Source organism: Chrysochloris asiatica, unplaced genomic scaffold, assembly GCF_000296735.1.
Source record: "Chrysochloris asiatica unplaced genomic scaffold, ChrAsi1.0 scaffold00205, whole genome shotgun sequence".
NCBI classification, from domain to species: Eukaryota; Metazoa; Chordata; class Mammalia; order Afrosoricida; family Chrysochloridae; genus Chrysochloris; species Chrysochloris asiatica.
Window position 1 is genome coordinate 5393521 of NW_006408723.1, and position 15616 is coordinate 5409136.

Here is a 15616-nt window from a genome sequence, read left to right on the forward strand (position 1 = left end):
AACAGCTACCAAAATAAATGAATGTCCACACCTTTATCTCAGCAGTTCTACCAGGTGTCTGTGGCCGCTCCGATCCTTTCCCCACTTGGTCTCACCCAAGATGGTGGCTCCCGGAGCAGCCAAGCGTCCCGGACTAGAAAGCAATGGATTTCTTGCTTCTGCCACAAAATGCCCCAGCTGAAAGCCTTCCAAGCTTCTAAATATTCCTTTATATGTGGTTCAGAGTTCTGGGACCATCCCCTGAGCCTGCTTGGTGGAGTATTCTGTGTTGTTGTTGGTGGTGGAGCTCTTTACTACACGTCCACCCAATCCGCTATCTTGTTTGTTCTCCTAAAAGCAGTTTTTAGAGGGCAGTGTATAGCAATAAATGAACACATCCAAAACAAAACAAAAAAATCAACATTTTAGCTCAACACCTCCATCAGTTAAAAAAAAGGCCAGCAAACTAAGCCTATAGCCACAAGAAGAAAAGAATAATAAAGATCAAAACAGATATGAATGAATTACAAAACAAAAACAATAGAAAAAATCAATAAGACAAAGAGTTTCAAAAAGTTGGCTTTTTGAAAGGATTAATAAAATTGACAAACCATTGACAAATCTAACAAAGGAAAAAGAAGATGCAAATAACATGCATAAGAAGCAATATCACAACACAACTAAGGAAATAAAAAGAATAATAACAGAATACTATCAAGAAGTATAATCTAATAGATTTGAAAATCTAGAAGAAATGAATAAATTTTTAGAACAATAAGACCTAACTAAAATAATAGAATGAAGTACAAAACTTGAAAAGACCTGTAACAAAAGAAGAAATACATCAGGTAATTTAAAAATTCCAAACAAAAAACTAGTCCACTCCTATTCAATATTTTGTTGGAAGTCTTAGCCAGAGCTATAAAGCAAGAAAGGAAATTGTTCTAAGTTGTGTGGGCATAAAAATTTGTCCTAATGACAAATAATAATTAACCCCAAGTCAGAAACTGAATTTGTATGTCAGTTCCATTAGAGCAGTACTTTTTCTTCTCTTGTATTTTCTGTATTCCTAGTACTAGAGATAACATAAGCATTCAAAGAATATTTTCTTCTTAACAGTTCAGCTTGGACAAAAAAAGATCAGGAGTCATAACAAATGCCTGAACACAATTTTTTATGATTATTATTTTGGAGTGTTGTTATCTAAATTTATATAAGTTAAAGATAGCTGACAAGTTGTCCTTTTGAAAGGTAGAAAATGTCTGATTCTAGCGCCACCTAGTGGAATCTGCAAACGGATGTGTTTTATGAATATCATCAAATATGGTGTACAAAGGAAGAGTTCTCTATCCATAAAAGATGATATTGTTGATTTGAGCAGAATAAATAATCAGATAGAAAGCAGAAAGAATAATGTCAAATAATAATAATGTGGACCAGCAATACATTTTTATTAAAATTTATTTAAATAATCAGTGCTCATTCAGTATAAATTCCTTAAATGATTTACAACTGAGCATTCACTTTCAAACTTTTTTCTTCTATTAAATGTTGAATTCATTGGGAAAGATGAAATGTGCAATTTGTACCTCCATCATCAACTAGAGCTCTTTAAATGGACAGAATGGAAAAAATAAAACTGAAAACACGTGGAAACAATTAGTGCAATGAACTAATGGGCCATGCAGATCCCAACCTCCATGACCCTGAGACCAGAAGTATATGGTGCTTGGTTATCACTACTGACCACTCTGAGAGGAATCACATTAGAAGGTCCTAGATAAATTGGGAGGAAAATGTAGACTAAGACTCAGAATTATAGAAAATGCTAGGCTTAATGGTCCAGTAGGGACTGTGGCCCCAAGTCACCTTTCAGGCTTTGAACTGAATCGAGCCCCATGTCTCAATCTTCAGCTAAAAATTGTTGTTTTTGTTAAAGCTGTTGAGTTGGTTCTGACCCATAGTGACCCTCGATAGGGTTTCCAAGGAGCAATTTGTAAGCTTGAACAGCTGAAATTGCAGTTCAAACTGATTTTGCAGTCCAGCGCATTAACCCACAATGCCTCACCAGAACTCACAGCTAATAATAGATCCATGTATGTGGTGAACTATAACACTAGAGACATATGTATTCCTTAGAATAATCAACCTTTTGAGATGAAAAGGCCAGCATTTGTCTAAGGATAAAGTTCACAAGGACAGAAGGGGTGGGAAATAAGGAGAAATTGAAATTGAAGTTAGTGGAATAAGTGGTGTTACATTGTGGGGATTGCAATCAATGACATTAAAGTATGTATGAACTGTTGAACAAAAACTGATTTGTTCTGAAAACCTTCAGCCCAAAACTAATTTGTTCTGAAAACCTTCAGCCAATTCACAATACATTAAAAAAAAAAAAAAAAAAAAAGCTGAGGCACAGAGATGCAAGCAAAAACAGGGGAAATAGTTTTCACATGAGAATTACCAAGGAACCAAGGAATGCCAGGGCTAGAGACCTGACAGAGAGAGACTTTCATCTGGTGCCCTGAATTCAGACTTCTAGTGGAATAAATCCCCATTCTTTAAAGCCCCAAAAAAAAGCAGAAAGGAAGGGAAGGAAGGAAGGCGGGAGACAGAGGAGTGTTGGGATGGAGAGAAAAAAGGAGAAGGAAAGAGAAAGGGAAAGGAAGGAAGAAAGGTAGAAAAGACTAAATCTGCAGTTGAGAAGTGTATTGGGCAAAGTAATCACAGTAATATCATCGGTGACAAGACAAATTGAAATGTTGCATTACCTGATAGTATGGCGAAAAGAACACAGCATCAGGTCCATGATATCCCTGCCAAAGATGCATAACCTATATCAATCATGAAGAGACATCAGACAAGTCCATATTGAGAGACTGTCTACACAGTAACCAGCTTGCAGTCCTCAAAGAAGGTCATGAAATTCAAAGAAGACTGAAGAACTGTTGAAGACTAAAAGACAAAAAACTAAATACCACACATGAATTTAAACTGGACATTTTTCCTGTAAATAATTCTTGGAACAGTTTATGAAACTTGAATGGGGCCTGATGATTGGATTGCCATATGTATCAATGTTAATTTCCTGATTTAAAAGAATGTCCTAATATTTATGGTTGCATTGTGATTATGTAGAATGTCCTTGTTTGTAGGAAATATATACTAACTTATTGGATAATATAAAAACAGAACAGCAGTTTACCAATAATTCAGGGAAAAAAACAAAAGGTCTTTTGTAATGTACTTCAACTTTTTTATAGCTATATGGTTGCTTCAAATTTTTTTGTTTAAAAAGAAGCAATTGTGTGTTGAAAATAGATATATAAACTATAATTTTAGAGAAAATAGAAAGTTTTTAAGATGAAATCTTCCCATTCAGAACATCTGATGTATCTCCATTTATTAGTTTTCTTTTATTTTCCCCAGGACAATGTTGTTTCTTTCATATAGATCTTGAATATTTTTATTCTTAAGCATTTTATAACATGGGAATGTGGTGGCTTCATACTATAAGCACTGGACTGTGAGCCACTTGATCAGCAGTTCAAGCCTGCCAAATGATCTGTGGGAGAAAGATGAGGCTTTCTGCTCCCTTGAAGATTTAAAGCTTCAGAAACCCTATAGTCACTATATGAATGAAGTAGTTTCCATTGCAGTTTTTTTTTTCCTCTCTCTCTCTCTCTTATTTATTTATTTATGCTGGCATATAGGAAATCGTATATGTTTATTTTGTGTATTTGGTACCTGGCTAAACTCTGACCTTCTATTATATTTAGTTCTGTCATGTTTTTAGTAGTTTGCTTGTATTTTCTTAGTACTGAGTCATATACCTGCCAAAAAAAAAGTTATTTTCATTCATTAACTCAAATATTTGTTCATTCTTTCATTCATGTTTGTTCACATTTTATTGAGCACCATGGGGAGGATGATATGTTACTAAAGTAGTGAATACATGATTTTGCCTCTTGAAATTTATATTCTATTTTCATTCTTGATGTATTATAGTTATTTTGATTGAACATTTCAGAAAGAATGTGAGATAATCTGTGAGAAAATGAATCCAACAATATTCCATTGAAAAATAAGAGCAGATGTTCCTTAGCCTCATCAGCAAGGTTTTGGCCACTATAAAGCAGTGCCTCTGTAGTACTCATTATGTAGTATACAATGTATTTGTAGGATAGCATACATTTGTAGGATACAAATAAAGGAATTGTGTTTGTTGGAGACAGGTGATGTTAATGGCATGTCATGTCTTCATTATTATATTTTTGGTTTCTGAGCTTGCAATACATTAAGAGAAGAATGTACTATGCACTTTAAGATAAGTGACTCTGTAATATTCAACTTAATGTTTTCTTTTTTTTTTTTTTTAACAACTACAAAATCTGGCAGTATCTCATTTCTTTGTGGTCATTGTTTGGGCACTGATAAGGGAAATGGAAGTATACAATTTCTTTTTAACTCAAATCCAGAAAATGGACTTGAATCATTAGTTACTAAATTTTATTAGCAATAATTTTGCTTTATTTGAGGAAACTGGAGAGAAATAAATTAAAAATGGAAATCTGTTATTAATAAAAGGGGTAGATTTTCCCCAGTTTGTTCATGATGCAAATTGATACCAATCTAAATAATAATATGGAAGGTTGCTGTTAATGACCTTCAAAGCTTTGCTTCAAAGCTAGACCTCAGTTGCTTTCTTTGAGTTCCTGGAAGAATGATCTTCCTTCAGTTAAGCCAAGAGAAGAACCTCAACTTCCCAGAGTGTTGTGATTATCCTTGGTATTAGTTAATTGATATTTAGCATCATCATTGAAATGGTAGTCACAAGCCTTCCTCTTTGGAACCTTTATATTTTTGTACCTACTATCCTTTGTTACCTATCTAAATATTGCTAGATCTCTACCAAAGAAAGCAGAAACTGGATAGCATGGATGTTTTGGTGTTGGGGAGCTGGTGGAAGCAACAGATGGACATTTCATATCCATTTTATGATAACTTCCATGCTATTTAAAATAGACACAGTTAATAGAACAAAATGAATCCTAGGGAAAAATTAAAATCCACAGCATCTTTTAGGGTATGAATATAGGATTTGAAAGGGCATATAAGTGGGAAGGACTCCTGGTGTGGCGTTGCAGGACAATTGCTTGACTACAAGGTTAGCTCAAACCACAAGGTTGGTGTTTCAAACTCATCAGCCACTTCTTGGAAAGCCTAAACAGTGTCGCTATTTGGGTTGGAACTGATTCAACAGCATTTAGCAACAACAACAATAAGTGGGAAGGGATTCCCCCTGAACAAGTATAGTTGATTCTCCCACCATTCCTCTGAGTCACTTAAAGAGCTCCTTTAGTTGGAGTAGCATGAATTTTATTAAACCTTCATAGAGCCTAAGCAGTTGTCCAAGGAATGAGATATGCTTTGATTTTTCTTCTGTCTTTGTTTCTGATTCTTTCTTTTGCTTCCTTTGCATAAATAAAGTGTGATTTTTGAAATTAGAAACAATTACACAGATCAGCTCAACATGTTAGTGATGAAGAAAAATAACCTATTACTATTTGTGTGCTTCAGTCATCCTCTCCCCATGATAGCCGACCAGAAAGTTCTGTGTTTAATCCTTATGAGTCAGACCGAGGACCATGGACAACTGAACGAGGTAAGAAAGCCACAGGGCAGCCACAGGCATGATCACTTGTAAATTTTCAGACTCAGCTAGCTATATAGAGTAATATAGTGATGATTAGCACTAAACAACTCTGTTGTCTAGTGGCTGCAGCAGAACACTGGCATTATCTATGAACGCTGATGTTCCACTGAGTGAAATGGTATGCCACTGACTCCCTTATGTTAAATGGCAGCACCGAAAATGTATATATAAAACATAAAAATCATGGCTGTTGTTTCAGATACTACTCAAAGTTCATATTTTTATGTAAGTCCTATCAACAAAAGTTTAATTATGGATAACTAGTAAGAACTGAGTAGCCTTGGTGTGGTGCCATAAGCACTTAATGCAAGGTCAGTTTGAACCTCAACATTGATATGTCAAATCCACCAGCCATTCATTAGAAGTCCTATACAGGGTCAATAACAGTCAGAACTGACTTGATGGCACTTAACTACAAGTAAGAACTGAAGGGATGTCTGAGATTCTAGAATGCTAGATACACTGAGATAATTGTACTGATTCTTAGAAGACACAAGAGGATCATCTTGTGGCAAGATAATTAACTCAGTAGTCCTCCAGAAAACTTTTTCTCAGAAATGACCTTCTTGGTAGCCCCAGTGTATTATTATATTAGTTTTGTTTATCTATAGCTATAAAAACTACCCCCATGCCTGCTGTTGTTAAGTGCTTTCAAGTTGGTTTTGACTCATAGAAACCATGTATAGGGTTTCTGAGGAGTGGCTGGTGAATTTGAACCACTGACCTTGTGGTTCAAGCTGAGCTTGCAGTCTAGTGCTTATCCGACAGCACCACACCAGAACTCTGACTAGTGGCATAAAACAATAGTAATCTCATTATCTTGTGTGAATCCTGTAGGTCATGAATTTGGGAAAGGCTCAACTAGGTGGTTTTGGCTCAGGGTCCCCTGCAGTCAGATTATTTCTGGAGCTGGAATGACAGGACAAAGGCAATGGTAGACTAAAGCAGCTGAGGCTGGTGAGACATTTCTCCATCTTCTTTTAGTATTAGAACCTCTCTGGTTTATCCATGTTGGTTACTCTGGGCTTTCTTCCAGTCTGGTAGTCTCAGCACACACAGGCTTCACGAGCAAGCTTTCCAGAAAATGAGGTAGGAGTTCATAGCCTTTTATAACCTCAACCTGGAAATCGCATATGTCATTTCTGATATAATGGCTGAAAATATTATAAAAACCACCAAGGGGAGGTGACATAGGCTTCATCTCTTAACAGGTAAAGGATCAGAGAAAATTTTCAGACTTAGGTTAAAACCAACACATACCAATGAGAGAGCTCCAGATGATGTGTCTGCCTGTGGTGTGAATGATCCCTCTTGATGACTCTTAGATGGAAGAACATTCCATACATTAGTGTAAGAACAGATGTCAGGTAGAACGGAGGATGACAGCTCCTCTACAAGTTGGAAAGTTTACACAGGTCACATATTGCTCAAGATGACCAGTGTCTTCAAAGGTGCGATATGGCCCTAGGATAGGAGGTGGAACAAACTATGGGAATTTCAAAAAGGATACATTGCAGGTCCCCAGAGAGAAGCCATGCCAATGGATACTGAAGTGTATGAAAGCCCCTATGCAGACCCCGAGGAGATAAGGCCGAAAGAGGTCTATCTGGATCGAAAGCTGCTGACCCTGGAAGACAAAGAGCTTGGCTCTGGTAACTTTGGTACTGTGAAGAAAGGTTACTACAAAATGAAAAAGTAAGTCTCTTCATACCATCTTTTCATTCCCTTTATAATAAGAGTTTACAGTTCTAGAAACTTCTAAATATACATGTATTGTTGTTAAGTGCCTTCAAGTCAGTTCTGACTCATAGCAACCCTGTATAAGGTTTCCTAGGAGTGGTTGCTGGATTTGTATCACTGATCTTACAGTTAGCAGCCCACTGTTTATCCTACAATGCCACACCAGGACTCCATAAACATACATACATATATATATATATATATATATATATATATATATGTATATATATAAATGTAACCTAGTATAGTTAAGTCATTTCCAACTTATAGACCCTATATAGGGTTTCTGAGGCTGTACATTTTTGCGGTAGCAGAAAACTTCATCTTTCTCATGCGGAGCAACTGCAGACCTCAAACTGCCAACCTTCTGGTTTGCAGTCCAGTACTTATAGTACAAAGCCACTGCACTCCCCTTAACTAAACTAATCTTAGTGTGTGAGTATATATATAATTTTTTACATGAACTAAATTTATTTTCCCTTTTCTGTATGTATATTATACATATCCTGTTCTGTTTCATAAATCTTTTTTTAATGTTTTATTGTGAATTATGTGATAATTTACATGGGAGAACATTAGTTTTACATTCATCTTATCGTATATCATTTCATGGCCTAGGTTACAATCCCCTCTATGCATCATCAACCAAACAAAGGGTATACCCTGCAAGTCTGCCCCCTGGTCATCAGCACACAGCCCCTCTTCCTCTCTGAGTCTAAAGTCCCCAGGTGCTCCCTCTCTCCATGTCATCGTCTCTGCCTCTATCTCTGGTGTCACTGCTTCTCTGGGTAGGGTCCCGCTCTCTGCTCTTCTTCCTTGATGGTCCCAGGGGCCTCCACCCTAGAATGCAAAGTTAATCACTCCCCTCCTTGCTAAAAAATGTCTACCTTTACATTTCCAACCCTCACAATCAGTCTGATAACATTTAATCACTATTATATCACAAGAGACTCATTCGTATTTCATTTCATCAGCCCCGCCCAGACAGATTGGATACTACTCAGTGGAGATTCTACCTTCCTCCTCATCCTCTGGATCTAGGTTCCCTCTTGAAAGCTTGTAAGACAGTCACTTTTTGATTTTGTAACACCCCCCCCTTTGGGTAGCCAATGTCCAAGTTGTCTATCCCTGTCTTCCCTGTGTATGGAGGGGGTGGGAATGATCCTTGCTGTAAAGATTTGTTCCTTCTTTTGAGCTACTGCATCCATAGGTGTAGGTCAAGTTCATCAAAATATATCACATTACTCTTTTTTTTCCTCTTCTTTCTTCTTCTATTTGAGGTCTCATCATCCAGTCATTGAAGCCAGGTCAAGTGGGTATTATCTGCAAGTGTGGGTGTTCTTGTGCATATGCCCTCTCTTCTTATCAACTGGATGCTTCTCTTCACTCTAGTCCTCTGTGGCTGTGTCACTGACTCTGGGCCCAAGAGTCCCCAGATCTTGCCAGACTGCTGGCCAACTAGGTTTCCACCCAGTTTCACAGGAGTCTTTTAAACATTGTAGGGCTTAGCTCACAGCTTCATTTCTGTTTTTCCCTCACTTTCCCTTATCGGTGATGAACGTGGTCACTAATCAGAGCATGCACTCACCTTGAGTCTTAGTCTTGGAAGGGAGTTTGCTCTGAGAGGACCCGGCCACTTGCCTTGATGTCTCCTGGGTGAGCAACTTGTTTGTTCTTGTAGTAATCAGTTGGTCTGCCTATATTGTTTTGTATTTTTCCAGTTGGTCTTTCTTTCAAGAAGTATCTTCTGTTCTAGCGCTCCAGGATGGTCTGACCGTCCTTTCAAATGGAAATTTCCCACTTCTGAAGATTCTGGATGCTGTTCAGGGTTCCACCTGTAGTCTTATATAATGCAGAGGCTCTGCAAGAAGCCTTCTTTACTGGACATGTTGTAGCCCCATTTTAGGTATTTCAATCAGTTATAGGCAGAAGACAGACTTATAAGCTTTCTATAGAGATATTTCTGGCCAGTCCTTTCTATCCCCCTCCAGTGTCTATTGTATAATGGTATGCAAGGGAAACCAAGATTCAAAAGACAGCCAAGCATCTTAACATTATCCATCCCCCTTTCCCCATTCCAACCATGTCTCAATCCCTGTATCCCAGAGCCCTGTTGTTCCAAGGTTGTGCATACATCATTCTTTACCTCTGTCCCACTTAACCCATGCAAACCTGCCTAATTGTTCTCCCATCCGCTTTGTTCTTCCATTCCTTTCCCCCTTCTTGTATATTGCTCCCCTCCCCAGCATCCTAACTATCCTATGTCTATTCCCTGTCCTGTGTTCCACCTTGCGCAGCCTCCCCTCACCCCACCCCCCACATCCCAGCAACCAGCAAAGAATCCTCCACCCCTTTAGTATGGGTTATTTTTCTTAGTGTTTTATAGTAGGGGTCCTATGCAGTGTTTCTCCTTTTGTGACTGACTAATTTCACTCAACATAATGCCCTCTAGGTTCATCCATACTATGTGGTGGCTTGCAGCTTCCTTATTATTCTTCAAGCTATCATAATATTCCATTGTGTGTATGTACCAGAGCTTGTTTATCCATTCTTCAGTTGATGGGCACTTAGGCTGTCTCCATCTTTTTGCTATTGTAAATAGTGCTGCTATGAACATTGGTGTGCACATCTATCTACTTATCTTATGGCTCGTATTTCTTGTGGATAAATACCAAGTAGAGGAATTTCTGGATCATAAGGTATTTCTATTTCCAACCTTCTAAGAAAGCACTATATTGCTTTCCAGAGAGTTTGGACCATTTTGCAGTCCCACCAGCAATGCAGGAGTGTCCTAGACTCTCCACATGCCCACCAGCATTTATTGTCCTCTACTTTTTTGATCTTTGCTGTTATTGCTGGTGTGAAATGATATTTCATTATTGTTTTGTTTTACATTTCTCTAATGGCTAGTGATCATGAACTTTTCTTCATATGTTTGTTGGCTGTCTGGATCTCCTCCTTGGTGAAGTGACTGTTCATGTCCTGTGCCCACTTTTTAATTGGTTTGTCTGTCTTTTTCTTGTAGAGGTGTTGTAGTTTCCTATATATTTTATAAATAAGTCACTTGTCTGATGTATCATTGCAAAAGACTTTTTCCCATTCTGTGGGTTCCTTTTTTACTCTTTTGGTGAAGTCTTTTGATGCACAAAAGTTTCTAATTTTTAGTATGTCCCATTCATCTATTTTGTCTAGTTTTGTTTGTATAGTTTTCAAAATGTTTTGTAGTCTGTGAATTCCCTGAATTAGTGCTTTTTCATTGATGGCCTTCATAAGTCTAGGATTCACATTTAGGTCTTTATTCCATGTCAAGTTGGTTATTGTATAATGTGTGACATGAAGGTCTTGTTTCAATCTTTTGCATATGGCTTTCCAGTTCTGCCAGCACCATCTGTTGAAGAGACTATCACCTTCCCATGCGAAATATTTATGTGTTTTGTCAAAAATCAGTTGACTGTATGTAGATCGGTTAATTTCTGGATTTTCTATTCTGTTCCACTGAACTATGTATCTTTCATTGTATCACTACCAAGTTGTTTTGAGCACTGTAGCTGTGTAGTAAATTTTAAAATTGTGGAGTGAGAATTTTCCAACCTTATTCTTCTTCTTAAGCAGTACTTTGCTTATCCTGGGTCTCTTTCCTTTCCGTATAAAGTTTGTAATTGTTTTGTCCATCTCTTTGAAGAATGTTGTTGGAATCTGGATTGGGATTGCATTATATGTGTAAATTGCTTTGTGCAGTATTGACATTTTCACAGTGTTGTCTTCCTATCCAGGTGCATGATGCATTCTTCCATTTTTGTAGGTCTCTTTTGGTTTCTTGTACTAGTGTTTTGTAGTTTTCATTGTGTAAGTCCTTAGCTTCTCTGGTTATATTTATTCCTAGATATTTTATCTTTTGGGTGGCTATTGTATATGGTATTGCTTTCCTAATGTCCTAGTCAATGCTGTCATTTTGATATAGAGGAATCCAGCTGATTTTTGTATGTTGATCTTATATCCTGCCACTTTGCTGAATCTTCGAATGAGGTCTAGTAGCTTTTTCACTGAGTCTTTGGGATTTTGTACATATAGAATCATATTGTCTGCAAATAGAAAGAGTTCCTCTTTGCCAATTTGGATGCCTTTAATTTCCCTGTCTTGCCATATAGCTCTTGCTAAGACTTCCAGCACAATATTGAATAGCAGTGGTGACAAAGGGCATCCTTGTCTGGTTCCTGTTCACAGAGGGAAGGCTTTCAGTTTCACCCATTGAGAATAATGTAGGCTATTAGTTTTGTATGTATGGTCTTTATTATGTTGAGGAAATTCCCTTCAATTCCTTTTTTTTTTTTTTTTTTTGAGTGTTTTTATCAGGAATGAGTGTTGGATTTTGTCAAATGCCTTTTCTGCATCAATCAATATGATCATGTGGTTCTTTTATTTTTTTTTTGTATTTATATGGAAGATAATGTTGATTGTTTTTCTAATGTTGAACCATCCTTGCATTCCTGTTATGAATCCCACTCGATCAGGATATATTATCTTTTTGATATGTTGCTGGATTCTGTTGGCTTGGGTTTTGTTGAGAATTTTTGCATCTGTGTTCATGAGGGAATTGGTCTATAATTTTCTTTCTTAATGACTTCCTTCCCTGATTTTGGTATGAGGGTTATGCTTGCTTCATAAAATGTATTAGGAAGTTTTCCATCCTCCTCTATCTTCTGGTATAATTTGAGTAGAATTGGTGACAGCTCGTCCATAAATGTTTCGTAGAACTCACCCGTGAAGCCATCTAGACCTGGATTTTTTTTATTGGAAGTCTTTTGATGACCTGATCAATTTCTTCTTTTGTTATGGGTCTGTTTAGGTTTTCTATTCGCTGTGTATAAGTTTAGGTAGGTCATGTTTATCTAAAAATGTATCCATCTCTTCTAAGTTTTCAAATTTGTTTGAGTACAACTCTTCATAGTATTCTGTTATTATCCTTTTGATTTCCTTTGGTTCTGTTGTGACATCACCCATGTGGTTTCTAATGCATGTTGTTTCTGTCTTCTCCCTCTTTTCTTTTGTTTGGGTTTCTAATGGAGTGTCAATTTTGTTAATCCTTTCAAAGAACCAGCTTCTTGTCCTGTTTATTGTTTCTATAGTTTTCCTGTTTTCTATCTCATTTATTTCTGCTCTAATCTATGTTATTTTTTGTCATTTGGTGGTTGTAGTTTCCTTCTGTTGGTCTGTTTGTAGTTGTTGTAGATGCTGTGTTAAATTGTTAATTTTGGTTCTTGCCGCTTTTTGGATGTGTGTGTTTATTGCAATAAATTGTCTCCTCAGCACAGCTTTCACGGTATCACAAAGATTTTGGTATGTTGTGTTTTTGTTCTCATTTGTTTCTAGGAACTTTTAAAATTCACGTTTAATTTCTTCTACTACCCAGTCGCTTTTCAGCAGGTTGTTATTCAGTTTCCATGTATTTGACTTGATTTCCTTGGTATTCTTATTGTTGATTTCTAATTTGATAGCATTGTGGTCTGAGAAGATGCTTTGTAATATTTTGATATTTGTAAATTCATGGAGATTTGTTTTGTGGCCTAAGACATGGTCTATTCTGGAGAATGTTCCATGTGCACTGGGATAGAATGTGTATTGTGCTGTTGTTGGTTTGAATGCTCTGTACACATCTATGAGGTCCAGTTGGCTGATTGTGTTGTTTAGTTCTTCTGTGTCATTGTCAAGTTGCTTTCTTGTTGTTCTTTCCATTTTTGAAAGCAGTGTATTAAAATCACCCACTATTATAGATTCATCAATGTCTTTCTTCAAATGTATTAGATTTTGCCTTATATATTTTAGAACTCTTTCATTGGGAACATAGATATTTATTATGGTTATGTCATCTTGTTCAATTGTCCCTTAAAACAGGAGATAATGTCCATCTTTATCTATCATGCTGGTTTTTAACCTTAAAGTTTATTTTATCAGAAATTAGTACTGCCACTCCACCTCTGGTAGCATAGTGGTTTTGAATCGGGCTGCTACCCTCAGGGTCTTCAGTTCGAAACTATCAGCTGTTCTGCAGGAGAAAGATGAGGCTTTCTCCTCCCGTAAAGTTTTACAGCCTCGGAAAACCTGTACAGGGTCGCTATGAGTTGGAACCGACTCCACTGCACATAACAACAGTAACTCCTGTTCTATTGCAATTAGCTAGGCATAGTTTTTTTCCATCCTTTGACTTTTAATCTGTTTTTCCTCTGAGTGTGAGATGTGTCTCTTGCAGACAGAATATTGAAGGATCTTGTTTTCTTATCCATTCTGCCACTCTCCATCTCTTAACAGGTGCATTTTATCCATTTACATTCAGTGCAATTATTGATAGGTATGGATTAATTGCTGCCATTATGTTTGTTTTTTTGTGGTGTTGCTGCTTTCTTTGTTCTGTGTGTCTTCCTTTTTTGAGTTCATGCTTTTGTGTTCTGTCTTGTGAGTTTCTTCATAGTTTTAATGTTTCCATGTTCTTCTTGGATTTTCATTTTCTTGGTATGTTGTGAAGTGTTCATTTTCTTTGAGGTTGCTTTATAGTCCATTATTTTTTCTCTCCATTTAGTGTAGTCTATTTTATCATGTAATCTACCTGATCTTCTCATCATCTGGATCTCTGTTCCTACGTGTTTACCTTCTTTTACATTGTACTTGTTGTAATCATAGACTGTCCTCCCAGATTTTCTGAGTTTGTTCTTATAGTTTTGTTCTGTTCTCGACTCTTCCTTCTGTCAACTTAATTCTGGGAGTTGCTGCCATGTATGTCAATCTCTGGTTGTTGTCTGTTCTTGCTGGTTCTCAGTCCACAGAACTCCCTTTAGGATGTTTTGTAGTGCAGGTTTGGCTTTGGCAAAATCCCTTAGCTTCTGTTTATCCTGTAATATTTTGATTACACCATCATATTTGATTGATAGCTTTACTGGATAAAAGATTGTTGTTTGGCAATTTGTCTTTCAGGGTTTTATATATGTCTCTGCATTGCCTTCTTGCTTGCATGGTTTCTGCTGAGAGATCTGAGCTTAATCTGACTTGCTTGCCTTTGTATGTAAAACTTCTCTTTTCCCTAGCTGCTTTCCGGAGTGTCTCCTTATCTTTTGATTTTGGAGAGCTTGAGTATGATATGTCTCAGTGATTTTCTTTTGGGGTCTGTCCTTCCTGGGGTTCGTTGAGCTTCTTGAATGTTTATCTGTTCACTTTTCCGGATGCTAGAGACATTTTCTTTCAGCAGTTCTTCAACTATTTCCTCTGTGGACTTCTCCGATTCTTCTTGTTCTGGAATCCCAATAATTCTTAAATTATTCCTCTTCATGTTGTCCCACATTAGACCTTCTTCAGATTATTTTATACTTTTTTCTTTTTGTTCTTCTATCTTAGTTGTATTGAGAGATTTGTCTTCCAGCTCACTATTTCTGCTTTCCATCTCTTCTATTCTACTCCTTTGCCCTTTCAGGGTATTGTCTATTTCTGATATTCTATTATTGATGGTTTGGACCTCTTTCTGTACGTTTTGAATTGTTTCTATCTTTTTTGATTGTTCCTGTGGTGCTTTCATTATTTTTCTCAACTCTATTTTAAGATGTTTTGAAACATTTTATAATATTTTTTCTGAATTCCTTCTCAGGCATTTCCAAAGTCTGCCCTCCTTCCAGAATGGAATCCTGGTCTACTTCTAGTCATTTGTCTCAGACATTTTATCTTGTTTCTGGACATGTGCTGATATGGTCTTCTGCTTTTGCTTCTTGGACATGTTTAGTGTTTATCTGTGGCTTTAATATTTATTGAGTATGTGTTTTTGTTTTTTGTTGTTGTTGTTGTTTTTGCTTTCTGATTGCTTCCAGGTAGATGTGATCAGGATGTGGACTTCCCTTTTTACTCTTCTTATTGCTTAACTCAGAGTAACTTTCACAGGTGTTTTCTGCCTCCCTGGTATATGGTGGTTGATATTGGTGCTTGCCTAGGTTTTGGTGTTTTATAGAGTGTGATTGTAGCTTGACTATATAGCAGCAGTTGCTGACTCTTCTTGTGTAATATAGGGAGAGAAGAGTCCCACAAAAGTAGAATGGGGAGCATAAAACAGCAAAACAGCACCAGCAAAAAGAAAAAAAAATACCCAAACAACAACAACAAAACAAAACTAGACTGAATAATGCAGTGTATAATCACAGAAAGGGG

General features: G+C 37.0%; 1 protein-coding gene across 1 annotated transcript in view; it reads left to right on the plus strand.

The window, feature by feature from the left end:
• The window catches only part of SYK (spleen tyrosine kinase), a 115147-nt gene that overhangs the window by 55103 nt on the left and 44428 nt on the right, over positions 1–15616 (plus strand). Inside the window, exons 7-8 of the mRNA XM_006872588.1 lie at positions 5588–5644; positions 7213–7390. Of these exons, the coding sequence (XP_006872650.1) occupies positions 5588–5644; positions 7213–7390 (235 nt within the window). The remainder of the gene's footprint in view (positions 1–5587; positions 5645–7212; positions 7391–15616) is intronic.